At 49.6% G+C, this 12,908-nt stretch overlaps 3 protein-coding genes across 4 annotated transcripts; 1 reads left to right on the plus strand and 2 right to left on the minus strand.

Moving 5' to 3' along the window:
• Positions 1-1,221: 1,221 nt before the first annotated feature.
• Positions 1,222-1,992, minus strand: LOC139829611 (feather keratin Cos1-1/Cos1-3/Cos2-1-like). Its single transcript, XM_071817972.1, has 2 exons — positions 1,843-1,992; positions 1,222-1,548 (listed from the first exon to the last, which is right to left on the minus strand). The coding sequence occupies exons 1-2, from the start codon at positions 1,990-1,992 to the stop codon at positions 1,222-1,224; spliced, it is 477 nt and encodes a 158-aa protein (XP_071674073.1).
• Positions 1,993-2,096: 104 nt separating this feature from the next.
• Positions 2,097-3,943, plus strand: LOC136111667 (feather keratin Cos1-1/Cos1-3/Cos2-1-like). Of its 2 annotated transcripts, none has more exons than XM_065855986.2 (2): positions 2,097-2,168; positions 3,605-3,943. In XM_065855986.2, the coding sequence occupies exons 1-2, from the start codon at positions 2,097-2,099 to the stop codon at positions 3,941-3,943; spliced, it is 411 nt and encodes a 136-aa protein (XP_065712058.2). The 2 variants fall into 2 exon arrangements, with proteins under 2 accessions (XP_065712058.2, XP_071674074.1); XM_071817973.1 differs by lacking the exon at positions 2,097-2,168 and adding an exon at positions 2,987-3,115 and having other exon boundaries at positions 3,617-3,943.
• Positions 3,944-6,821: 2,878 nt separating this feature from the next.
• On the minus strand, positions 6,822-7,760 carry LOC136111682 (feather keratin Cos1-1/Cos1-3/Cos2-1-like). Its single transcript, XM_065856006.2, has 2 exons — positions 7,629-7,760; positions 6,822-7,148 (listed from the first exon to the last, which is right to left on the minus strand). Exons 1-2 carry the CDS (start codon positions 7,758-7,760, stop codon positions 6,822-6,824), a joined length of 459 nt encoding a protein of 152 aa, XP_065712078.2.
• Positions 7,761-12,908: the final 5,148 nt, after the last annotated feature.

Below are 12,908 nucleotides of genomic sequence, written 5' to 3' on the forward strand. Positions count from 1 at the left end.
AAATGTGAATGACTGCTCCAGCCAGCAAGCAACACAAAAGATTTTCCTAAGGACAAGGAATGTCTCCATTATTTTTCACACAACAGTGATTGTATACCAGGTCACCACAACTGAAACCTGAGGAGGATAAAGAACAGAGGCCATTCTCCATCAGGGTTGGAATGTACATGGAGAAGATAATGGCACATGGGGCCATGTGCCCACTTTTTGAGGGATGGGAAACCCAGGGGAATGAGGTCAAATACAGGTATCTTGTTCTCCTTTGCCAGCCCAGGACATGACCAGAAGTAATCAGAACGCAGACAAGACTGAACGAACAAATATGTGATGGGTAAAATCTATTATGTTGTTTGCTGTCAGATGTACAAATCAGCACCTGTTTCAGACTGAGAGAACCCAGTTAGCCCAGACAAAGGTCTGACAATACCTAGGCTGAGGTGTGGATGTGGACCAGGGTAGAAAGGACATGGCAGAGTTGTGACCAACAGTTCTGCTCTGCTGGAACTCGCTATTGCTGTGGAATGATGGACTCCCATTGCACATAATAGGATCTGTTGTAATTCCTGGATTCATTGAACTCTTAATTGCTTCCTTTCAATTCCTTACTTCAAATCCCAAAGTATCTGTTAAGTCTAATACAGATCATGGTTGGAGATTTCATCAAGTGTGACAGGGGAGAGAATGTCAGGTAAGAAATAACAATGCTTTTGCCCAAGCAAGGTCAGGAAGGGTGAGACAGCCACTAAGCTGAGCATCCCTCAGACTCAACTCCAAAAAGTTGATTGATGAAACCCTGAAAATAATTTACTGTGTGTCCAAGTGACAAACCGCTGAGAAAAGTCCCACATTCCCCTTCCCCACATTTTTCCCTTAGCGCACTGAAATAGTTGCCTCAGAACAAAGGAAGACTCAGAGGCTCAGGGTTGGATGCAGCACAACTTTAATTAGTCTCAAGAAAAAAAGGAGGTGGCTCAAAGGGTCAGTCACAAGGATGTGGTGAAACTCTTGCAGGGAGTCGGGCCTGCCCTGCAGAAGGAGGGAGGCCAAGAGGTACCCACTAGGCTGCCCTTGGAGACAGAAAGAGAAAAAGAGAGAGACATGAGTAGAAGAAGGAAACATCAGTCCAAAGCTCCGAATGCAATGCTGTAAAGCTCTATGTAATTTCAAGGACCATGTTCCAAGGTCTTGTGAGATTCTTGCTCGTGGGTGTTCCCTTCAGCTTTAGCAGGGTCGGCATCTGTTACCACAATAGCGGCTGGTAATGCAGGAGAGGTCAAAGCCCCCAGAGTTGATGGGAACACCCTCACAGCTGAGGATGCTGCCAACAGCAGCAGAGGTGGAGGAGCCCACAACAGTGTTCTGAGGGAAGGAGCTGAGGATGGGGCCGGGCAGGGTCACCACCACGGGGGAGGGCTCAATGACGATGGTGGAGCTCTGGCACTGCTTGCAACAGGGCTCATTGCAGCTGTTGGCCAGCGGGGTCGGGCCACAGGGCTGGCAGGGCAGACACGGGTTGCAGCAGGACATGTCTCTGGGACAGAGTGTCACCTGGAAGAGAGGAAAGGAGGAAACAGAGCATGAGGAGCTGATCATGGGAAGCAGCACTACTCCCAAACACAGTCGAGCTGAGATACCTCCCAGCCCAGCATACACTGCCCATCTCACATACCAGAAGCCACCTCCACTAAGTGCCAGCATCTCTCTGTGGAAGACCTTCTCTCCCCTTCCCTCACCCATAAGAAGCAGCTTCCAGCCCAGCGCCAGGACAGACCCTATCAGCTGAGATACACATTGAGAAAGACACCTGATCCTGAAGAGGAGGAGAAGAGGCTTCACGCTCACCTGATTCCCAAGGAGCAGGAGGCAAGAGAAGTCGATGAGAGAGCAGAGCATTGGGCTGCCTTTTATAGGAGTCCTGCACTGCCTCAGGCACAGGCTCCCTGAGCGGAAGTAATAATTTTCTGGCAAGCTCATGTTGAACGTAAAACACATTGGCTAATGATATAGGCTGTGTCCTGGTTTCCTGCACTTCCACCTTTTCATTTCCTGCCATCTGCCACGTGATTTCCCATATGATATGTCCTCTAAGTAGTGCAATGAAAGCTCTGAGGATATCAAGAGGTGACACACGACAGTACAGGCAGAAGACTCAGCTCAGGTGCTGGTGCATCTTGTGCAGGCAGGTGATATGAGTGTTGGTCATTCCTGTGGGTTCCTTTGTGGCAAAGTTGTTAGGATATGAGTAACACTGTCATGCTCAGGTCCAGATGCGCAAGGATCACATTTGAGAGGTTATTTCATATGTGGTCCCTGGAATCTCGTCAGCAGAGTCCCCAGTTGCTGACATTTTCCTTTCTTTCTATGAGTATAAAGATTTTTGCATGGTTTCCTGCTGGCCTGCATAAGCACACCCATGTCAGTCCGTACCCGTGTGACCCTCATCATGTGGACATGTGCAGGTCACAGCTGGGGACTCTGCCCTGGAGTATCCATGAGCCTTGGGTGGAGATAAAATATTCCATAGGAAACCCAGAGCCCTAGACTTGATCCTTTTGTTTTCTGAGGACCTCTGGCAAGTGCACAGGGAGGAATAAGGCAGGGCCCAAAAAAATTGTACTGATAGCACTGTTGTGGTAGTGTCAAAGCCTCCCACCAACGCCCCATTTGTGTGAAACAATGAGCAACCATCAGAGTAGTCCCAAATGGCAGTACTTGGAAAATGGATGTGAAATGTAAAAGCATTGCCCATTTCCGGACAACTTTGCCACAAAGAAGCTGACAGGAATGACCCAGGTACATATCACCTGCCTGCACAGGATGCCACCAGCTCTTCAGCTTAATCTTCTGCCTACTCCTTTCATCCTGAAACTTACAGAAGATGCCTTCATATGGGAAAACACAAGTCATAAGCCTGGAAAAGAGAAGGTGGCAGTGCAGGAAACCAGGACACAGCCCATACCATTAACTGGTGTGTTTTACATTCATCATGAGCTTGTCAGAAAATTGTTACTTCCACTCAGGGGCCCTGGGCCTGGTCCAGTGTAGGGCTCCTATAAAAGGCAGCCCAACTCTCTGCTCTTTCGACTTCTCTCGCCTCCTGCTCCTTGGGAATCAGGTGAGTGTGAAGCCTGTTCTCCTCCCCTTCTAAATCAGCTGTGTTTCCTAGATGTGTATCTCTGCTGAAAGGGTCTGTCCTGGCCCTGGGTTGGGAGCTGCTTGTCATGGGGGAAGGGAAGGGAAGGGAAGGGAAGGGAAGGGAAGGGAAGGGAAGGGAAGGGAAGGGAAGGGAAGGGAAGGGAAGGGAAGGGAAGGGAAGGGAAGGGAAGGGAAGGGAAGGGAAGGGAAGGGAAGGGAAGGGAAGGGAAGGGAAGGGAAGGGAAGGGAAGGGAAGGGAAGGGAAGGGAAGGGAAGGGAAGGGAAGGGAAGGGAAGGGAAGGGAAGGGAAGGCAAGACCTTCTGCAGAGGCAGGCTGGGACTTAGTTCAGGTGGCTTCTGGGATCTGAGATAAGCATCATATGATGGGCAAGAAGGTGTCTTGGCTCCACTGTGGTTGGGAGCAGTGCTGCTTCTCATGATCAAGCCCTCATGCTCTGCTTCGTCCTACACTGTCTCCCAGGTGACCCTCTGTCCCAGAGACATGTCCTGCTGCAACCCATGCCTGCCCTGCCAGCCCTGTGGCCCAACCCCACTGGCCAACAGCTGCAATGAGCCCTGTGTCAGGCAGTGCCAGAGCTCCAATGTCGTCATCCAGCCCTCTCCTGTGGTGGTGACTCTACCCGGCCCCATCCTCAGCTCCTTCCCACAGAACACCGTTGTGGGCTCCTCCACCTCTGCTGCTGTTGGCAGCATCCTCAGCTGTGAGGGAGTGCCCATCAACTCTGGGGGCTTTGACCTCTCCTGCATTACCAGCCGCTACTGTGGCAACAGATGCCGACCCTGTTAAAGCTACTGGCAACATCCTTGGACAAGAACCTCCCAAGACCTTGGAACATGGTCCTTGAGATGAGATAGAGCTTCATGGCATTGCATTCAGAGCTTTGAACCGTTTCCTTCTTCCACTCTTGTCTCTGTCTCTCTTTCCTCAACTTGTTTTGTCTCCAAAACCCAGACTAACTGGGACCTGTTGGTCTCCATCCCTCTGCAGGGCAGGCAGACCAACACCTTGCAGGACTATCACTGTGACTGCCCATGGTATTCCCTGTGAGACACCTCCTTTTCTTCTTAAGACTCATTAAAATTGTGCTGCATCTAAGCCTGAGCCTCTGGGTCCTTCTTCATTCTTGGGTACTTCTGCCAGTCCCATTAGACAAAAATTTGGAAGAAGAGAGTGGTGGGACTCCCTGATTTGCATTTTCTTTTGTTCACTTTCCCTTGGAAGTGCAGAAGACATTCATGGCCAATCCACAGCCAATAGCCAGAAGTGAGGAAATGGCTCCAAATGGTGGTAGGAGTTCGAATGGGAAACAATTCCTGGCGACAATCCACACTCTCATGTCTCTCATTCTTCTCCCTCCTTTACTCGATCTGCTGTGCATGCCCAACACATAAGGCCACAGGAAGATGAGATAGAAGAACCTCATACAGTCCTTCAGCATGTGGCAGAGCCCAGCTGCTCTCTAGACATGCATCTGCATCATCACCATCAAACACCAGGATGGAAGGGAGCACAAGGGTCACCTGCACTAACGTTTCTTGGCAAAAGCACAGGCTAGCCAAGATGGCCCAGCATCCTGTCCAGCTCAATCTTAAATGTGTCCAGTGTTTCAGAATCCACCACTTCCCTGGGAAGATGTCTCAAATGTCTCCCTGTTCTCATCATGGAAAATTTCCATCTTCTGTCCAATCAGAATGCTACCGGGTTGTCATTGTAGCCTTTGCCCTCATCTTTTTCATGTGACTGCTTGTGAAAAAGGAGTCTCCATCTTCTTTCTAGGCACTCTTAAAATATTGGAGTGTGGTTCTTAGGTCTTCCGTAAGTTTCTCAAAGCTGAACAAAGCCGGTTCTCTTAGGCTTTCATTGTATTGCAGCTTCTTAGTTCGTTGACTATCTTTGTGGAAATTCTCGGGACCCTTTCCAGCCTGTCCACATTTTTTCATATAGAGGAGACCAAAACTGAAGATAATATTCAAGATTTGGCCTGATAAGGTCTGAGTAGAGCATCATTATGATTTCTTTGTCTCTACTGGTGATGCCCTATTAAATGTAACTGGGCATCTTGTTGGCCTTCTTTGCCACAGCAGCACATTGTTCATAATATTGAGCTTGTTGTCCATCAGAACCCCCAGGTCCCTTTCCACAGAGCTGCTCCCCAGCCAGGTAGATCCCAGCCTGTGCTGCACTCCTGGAGTATATTGTCCCAGGCGCAGTCCTTGTTGAACTTCATCAGGTTCTTGTTAGCCAAATCCTCCAACCTGTCCAGGTCATCCTGCAGACTGACCCTCCTTTCAAGGCTGAGATAATTCACAAGTTAGGATTGGTATCAGCCACACTCAGGCTACATGCTGGAGTCACCACTTCCTGTAAACTCAAAGACCCTATGGGTTACTGCAGCTCCAGGACAACGCCCAGTGTCTAAAGGCCGATTTCCTGGCCACCATCCCACCTTTTATAGTCAGAGGGTGACTGGGTAGATGGCAGCAGTGTATTGAACATCCTCACAGCAAGTTGGGCTCTCCCCAATCCAGTGGCCCTTTGCCTCTCATGGCTTGTTTCTGGTGTCCATCACAGAATTACAGAATGTTAGGGATTGCAAGGGATCTCAAGAGATCATCTAGTCCAATGCGCCTGCCAGAGCAGGAACATATAGATGAGGCTACACAGGAACATGACACAGTACATGACTAGAAATAATCAGAACCCAGAGAAGACTGTAGGTGCAAAACTGTGGTGGGTAAAATCTATTATTTCTATTGCTCTCAGATGGACAAGCCTTGTTTCTAAGTGAGAGAACACACTTAGCCTAGATAAAGGTCTGTCTATACCTGGACTGAGGTGTGGATGTGAACCAGAGCAGAAAGGAACTGGTAGAGTTGTGACCAACACTTCTGCTCTCGTAGAAATCACCATTACCATGGAGTGGCAGGCATCCATTGCACATACTAGGATGTGTTGTAATTCCTGGATTCATTGAATTCTTAATTGGTTCCTTTTAATTGTTTATTTCAAATGCCCAATGTACCTGTTATGTCTAATACAGACCATGGTTGGAGATTTCATCAAGAGTGGCATGGGAGAGAATGTGGGGTAAGAAATAACAATGCCTTTGCCCAAGCAAGGTTAGGAAGGGTGAGAAAAACAATAAGCTGAGCATCCCTCAGACTCAATGCCAAACAGTTAATTGATGATCCCATGAAATTGATGATCCCATGAAATTGATTCACTGTGTTTCCAAGAGAAAAAATTCACTGCAGGGAGACACACCCTCCCCTTCCTTCAAATTTTTTCCTGAGCAGACTGAAAGAGTTGTGTCAGAACAAAGGAGGACACGAAGGCCCAGGCTTGAATGCAGCACAAATTTAATGAGTCTTAAGGAGAAAAGGAGGTGGCTCATGGGGAGCACCAGTGTCAGTCACAAGGATGTGGTGAAACTCCTATAGAGAGACAGGCTGCCTCTCCTCCAGAAGGAGGGTGGCCGAGAGGTGCCCACTAGGTTGGCCTAGGGAGACAAAAAACGAGCTGAGGAAAGAATGAGAGTGACATGAGTGGAAGAAGGAAACATTGGTTCAAAGCTCGGAATACAATGCCATGCAGCTCTATCTCATTTCAAGGACCATGTTCCAAGGTTTTGGGAGGTCCTTGTCCAAGGATGTTGCCAGTAGCTTTAACAGGGTCGGCATCTGTTGCCACAGTAGCGGCTGGTAATGCAGGAGAGGTCAAAGCCCCCAGAGTTGATGGGAACTCCCTCACGGCTGAGGATGCTGCCAGCAGCAGCGGAGGTGGAGGAGCCCACAACGGTGTTCTGAGGGAAGGAGCTGAGGATGGGGCCGGGCAGGGTCACCACCACGGGGGAGGGCTGGATGACAACATTGGAGCTCTGGCACTGCCTGACACAGGGCTCATTGCAGCTGTTGGCCAGTGGGGTTGGGCCACAGGGCTGGCAGGGCACGCATGGGTTGCAGCAGGACATGTCTCTGGGACAGAGTGTCACCTGGGAGACAGTGTAGGACGAAGCAGAGCATGAGGGCTTGATCATGAGAAGCAGCACTGCTCCCAACCACAGTGGAGCCAAGACACCTTCTTGCCCATCGTATGATGCTTATCTCAGATCCCAGAAGCCACCTGAACTAAGTCCCAGCCTACTTCTGCAGAAGAGCTTCCCTTCCCTTCCCTTCCCTTCCCTTCCCTTCCCTTCCCTTCCCTTCCCTTCCCTTCCCTTCCCTTCCCTTCCCTTCCCTTCCCTTCCCTTCCCTTCCCTTCCCTTCCCTTCCCTTCCCTTCCCTTCCCTTCCCTTCCCTTCCCTTCCCTTCCCTTCCCTTCCCTTCCCTTCCCTTCCCTTCCCTTCCCTTCCCTTCTTCTCCAATGAGAAGCAGCTCCCACTCCAGAGCCAGGACAGACTCTTTCAGCGGAGACACACATCTAGGAAACACACCTGATCCTGAAGGAGGAGGACAAGAGGCTTCACACTCACCTGATTCCCAAGGAGAAGGAGGCAAGAAAAGTGGATGAGAGAGCAGAGAGTTGGGTTGCCTTTTATAGGAGTCCTGCACCGCCTCAGGCTCAGGTACCCTTTGTGGAAATAATAATTTTCTGACAAGCTCATGATGAATGTAAAACACAGCAGCTAATGTTAGGAGATGATTCCTGGTTTCCTGTACTGCCACCATTTCATTTCCTGGATTCTGCCACATGCTTTCCCATATGAAGGCTTTTGTATGTACTGGGATGAAAGGTCTGAGGTTTTCCAGAGGGATCACACATCAGAGCAGGCAGAAGCTTCAGCACAAGCGCTGGAGGCATCCTGTGCAGACACATGACATGAACCTTGGTCATTCCTGTGGGTTCCTTTGTGGCAAAGATGCTAGGAAATGAGCAACACTGTCATACTCAGGTCCAGATGCTCAAGGATCACATTTGACTAGTTATTTCATATGTTGTTCCTGGAATCCCCTCAGCAGAGTCCCCAGTTGTTGATGTTGCCCTTGCTTTTTGTGAACAAAAAGATTTTTGCATGGTTTCCTGCAGACCTGCATGAGCACACCTGTGTCAGTCTGTACCCATGTGACCCTCATCATGAGGACATGTGCAGATCACAGCTGGGGACTCTCCCCTGGTGTACCCATGAGCACTGGGTCATGAAAAAATATTCCATAGAAAACCCAGTGCCCAGACATGCTCCTGATGTTTCCTGAGGACCAGTGGCAAGTTCACAGAGAGGGGCTGAGGCAAAGGAGTCCAACCAAATTGTCCTGAGAGTACCGTTGCTATATTTTCAAGCCCTCCCAGCAGCGACCCCACTGTGTGAAATAATGAGCAAGCATCAGAGAGAAGTGGGTTTACAAGATAAAAGGATATGTCACATTGTCCAAAATAGAAGTCCTTGGGAAACAGATCCGAAACATAAAAGCGTTGCCAATTTTCAGACAACATTGCCACAAAGAAGTCCACAAAAATGGCCTGGGTCCATATCACCTGCCTGCACAGGATGCCACAAGCACTTGGGCTGACACTTATGCCTGCGGCTGACACGTGTGTCTGCTCTGGAAATCCTTGGGCCTTTCATCTCAACACTTAGGGAAGCCTTCATATGGGAAATCACGTGGCAAAAGCCAGGAAATGAGAAGTCAGCAACACAGGAAAACAGGAAACATCTCCTAATATTAGGTGATCAGTTTGCGTTCGTCATGAGCTTGTCAGAAAATTACTTCCACAAAGGGTTCCTGGACCTGAGACAGTACAGGACTCCCATAAAAGGCAGCCCAACTCCCTGATCTCTCATTCACTTCTCTCGCCTTCTTCTCCTTGGGAATCAGGTGAGTGTGAAGCCTCTTTTCCTCCTCCTTCAGGATCAGGTGTCTTTCCTCAATGTGTGTCTCAGCTGACAGGGTCTGTCCTTGCCCTGGGGTGAGAGCTGCTTCTCATGGGAGAGGGAAAGGGAGAGAAGGTCTTCTGCAGAAAGAGCCTGGGATCTAGTGGAAGTGGCTTCTGGGATTTGAGGTGGGCAGCATATGCTGGGCCAAGAGGTGCCTTGGCTCCTCTATGGTTTGGTGCAGTGCTGCTTCTCCTGATCAGACCCACATGTTCTTCCTCTCCTCTCCTCTCCTCTCCTCTCCTCTCCTCTCCTCTCCTCTCCTCTCCTCTCCTCTCCTCTCCTCTCCTCTCCTCTCCTCTCCTCTCCTCTCCTCTCCTCTCCTCTCCTCTCCTCTCCTCTCCTCTCCTCTCCTCTCCTCTCCTCTCCTCTCCTCTCCTCTCCTCTCCTCTCCTCTCCTCTCCTCTCCTCTCCTCTCCTCTCCTCTCCTCTCCTCTCCTCTCCTCTCCTCTCCTCCCCTCTCCTCTCCTCCCCTCCCCTCCCCTCCCCTCCCCTCCCCTCCCCTCCCCTCCCCTCCCCTCCCCTCCCCTCCCCTCCCCTCCCCTCCCCTCCCCTCCCCTCCCCTCCCCTCCCCTCCCCTCTCCTCTCCTCTCCTCTCCTCTCCTCTCCTCTCCTCTCCTCTCCTCTCCTCTCTCTCCTCTCTTCCAGGTGAACCTCTGTCCCAGAGACATGTCCTGCTGCAACCCATGCCTGCCCTGCCAGCCCTGTGGCCCGACCCCACTGGCCAACAGCTGCAATGAGCCCTGTTGCAGGCAGTGCCAGAGCTCCAATGTCGTCATCCAGCCCTCTCCTGTGGTGGTGACCCTGCCCGGCCCCATCCTCAGCTCCTTCCCTCAGAACACTGTTGTGGGTTCCTCCACCTCTGCTGCTGTTGGCAGCATCCTCAGCTGTGAGGGAGTGCCCATCAACTCTGGGGGCTTTGACCTCTCCTGCATTACCAGCCGCTACTGTGGCAACAGATGTCGCCCCTGCTAAAGCTGCTGGGACCATTCTTGAGCAAGAACCTCCCAAGACCTTGGAACATGGTCCTTGAGACGAAATAGAGCTTCATAACATTGCATACAGAACTTTGAAACAATATTTCCTTCTTCCACTTGTGTCTCTGTCTCTCACTTTTCTGTGCTGTCTCCCAAAGCCAGCCTAATGGGAGCAGTCAACCTCCCTACATTTGCAGGGCAGGTAGACTGACCTCCTGCTGGAATTTAAGCACATCCTTGTAGCTGCCCATGGTGTTCCATGTGAACCACCTCCTTTTTTTTCTTAAGACTCAATAAAGTTGTGCTGCATCTAAGCCTGGGTCTCTGAGTCCTTCTTCCTTCCGAGGTACCTCTACCAGTCTGATTAGGCAAAAATTTGGAAAAAGGGGATGGTGGAACTCCCTGCTTTGCATTTTCATTTGTTCACATTCACTTTTGTTCACTTTTGTTCACCTTGGAACTGCGGAAGACATTCATGGCCAATCCGCAGCCAATATCCAGAAGTGAGGAAATGGCTCCAAATAGTGGTAGGAGTTTGGATGGGAAACAATAATACCTGAGGACAATCCACATTTTCATCTCTCACTTTTTTCTGTCATTTACCCAATCTGCTGTGCATGCCCAACACATAAGGTCACAGGAAGATGAGATAGAGGAACCTCATACAGTCCTTCAGCACGTGGCAGAGCCCAGCTTCTCTCTAGACATGCATCTGCATCATCATCATTGAACACCAGGATGGAAGGGAGCACAAGGATAACCTGGACCCACGTTTCCTGCCCATCTCCCTGAGTTTGTGCTTTCAATGTTCATGTCAAAATTCAGGTATATTTTTAAATGATATTTGAAAATACCTTTGTAGACCTTGGCCCTCAGTCCTGGCTTTTACTCTAAATCTTGGCATCCCTCTGGTATCCATGGTGCCCTGTGTGCAGAAAAACAACTCGGAGGCACTGTTGGACTCAAAATGATGGCTCATGCTTACAGGGACCCATGGACAACATGAGGTTCCCCTCATGCTCTTCCTGTCCACACTTCAGGGCAGAAACACCACCATTACCCATCTCACTGGGTGCTGGGCACTTGCAGTAGACAGGACAGGCACCAACCCAAGCGCAGCTGATACACAAGTCGTCACCCTGCTAGTACTCTGCTTCCCGGGCTCCCTCAAGAGCTCTGAGGCAGGGCCAAGCTGGGCTCTGCTTATGAGACCACTGCTCCTCACTCGCCTGCCAGGGTCTTCCCAACTGTGGAGTCCATGGCCTTTAGAGAGCTGTCATGCAAGAGATCCTGCACACCCCTGGGAACCACATGGGCACAGCAAAGTACAGGGCTGTGCCCTCATGGTAGGACATCTCTCTCCATACGGGGATATGCAGGGAACAGCACCAGTCTAGGCATGTGCACTGGGAGAAAAAGTACTGGTCCAAAGCCCAAGAAGGAAACCTCCCAGCATGGTGCCATGGTCCTACTCTTCCCTGGGCCCAGGCAATGGACCCCAGCATGGAACCTCTGCATGCAAAGAGAGAGGTATCAGTGAGAAGACCTAGGCAATCAAGACACTCCTCTGGGCACATGTATCAGACACTCTAGATGGAAGTCTCATATTGACCTGCTGATTCACACTTCGGGGTTCTCATTTCTCTTGATCTTCACTGTCTTTCTAGAGAAAAAGTTGAAAGGTTCATGTCCCTCTTTGCTATTCCCTGCCTGCAGAGTATGTCTCTTTTGTTGAACAAGTCTTGGAAATGAAGAGGACATTGGCCATGCAACATCCTATTTTCTCTGCCAAAAATGTCAGTCTCAATTGTAATAAACTCTTTTGGAATGAGGATTTCCTTAGTGATGACAGTGGTGCAGTGGTGTGGTTAGAATATTGTGACATCATGATTGAAGGATGTCACTGAGAGGTCATAGAATTATAGAATATTTTATATTGGAAGGGACCTTGAAAGGTCATCTGGTCCAATCTTTCATGGGCAAGAGAGACTAGATGAGATTGTCAATCACTCTGTCCAATCATATCTTGGAAACTTCCAGTGACAGCACTCTACCACATCCCTGAGATGTCATTCCTGTGAAGGACAGTTCTTAATGGTAAAAAAAAAAAAAAAAAATTCTTCTGTCAAAATAAAACCTCTACCAGTGACACATGTACTCATTGGCCTTTGCCTTCTCCACCCGGCTCCCTGTGATGAGAGAGAATCTGTCCTCTTTCTAGATACCCTTTAAGTACAAGAATGTTAAGATGAGGTTCCCCCGAGCCTTCTGTTCTCCCAGGATAAAGGACCTATCTCCTTTACTCTTCTCTCAGAGGACAGGTTCTCCAGCCCTTTGGTCCGATTAGAGACATACACAAGAGAGGTGGTGGCTCCTGGAAAAGGATCAGCGAAGACTGAATCCAGGGGAATGGATCCCTGCTGCAGTTCTCTTGATGTGGAATGGTCAGTCAGTGGAAGTGACACCTGCATGAGTATAAGCACAATTCCAATGCCCATGCTACCACGACTTACCAGAAACCGATTTTCTCTCTCATGTGAGTGTTGGAATGAAGAACTTTGCATATGGTGACATCACAGTTAAAAGACATCACTGAGAGGATCATGAAGTCAGTGATAAACAGGAAGGCAGTAAAAAATGGGAATGACTGCTCCAGCCAGCAAGCAACACAAAAGATTTTCCTCAGGACAAGGAAAGTCTCTATTATTTTTACACAACAACGACAATATACCAGGTCTCCACAACTGAAACGCAACAAGGATAAAGAACGGAGGCCATTCTCCGTCAGGGTTGGAATGTACATGGAGAAGATAATGGCACATGGGGCCATGTGCCCGCTTTTTGAGGGATGGGAAGCCCAGGGGAATGAGATCAAATACAGGTGTCTTCTTCTCCTTGCAAGCTC

Source organism: Patagioenas fasciata, chromosome 22 (genome assembly GCF_037038585.1).
Source record: "Patagioenas fasciata isolate bPatFas1 chromosome 22, bPatFas1.hap1, whole genome shotgun sequence".
NCBI lineage: Eukaryota > Metazoa > Chordata > Aves > Columbiformes > Columbidae > Patagioenas > Patagioenas fasciata.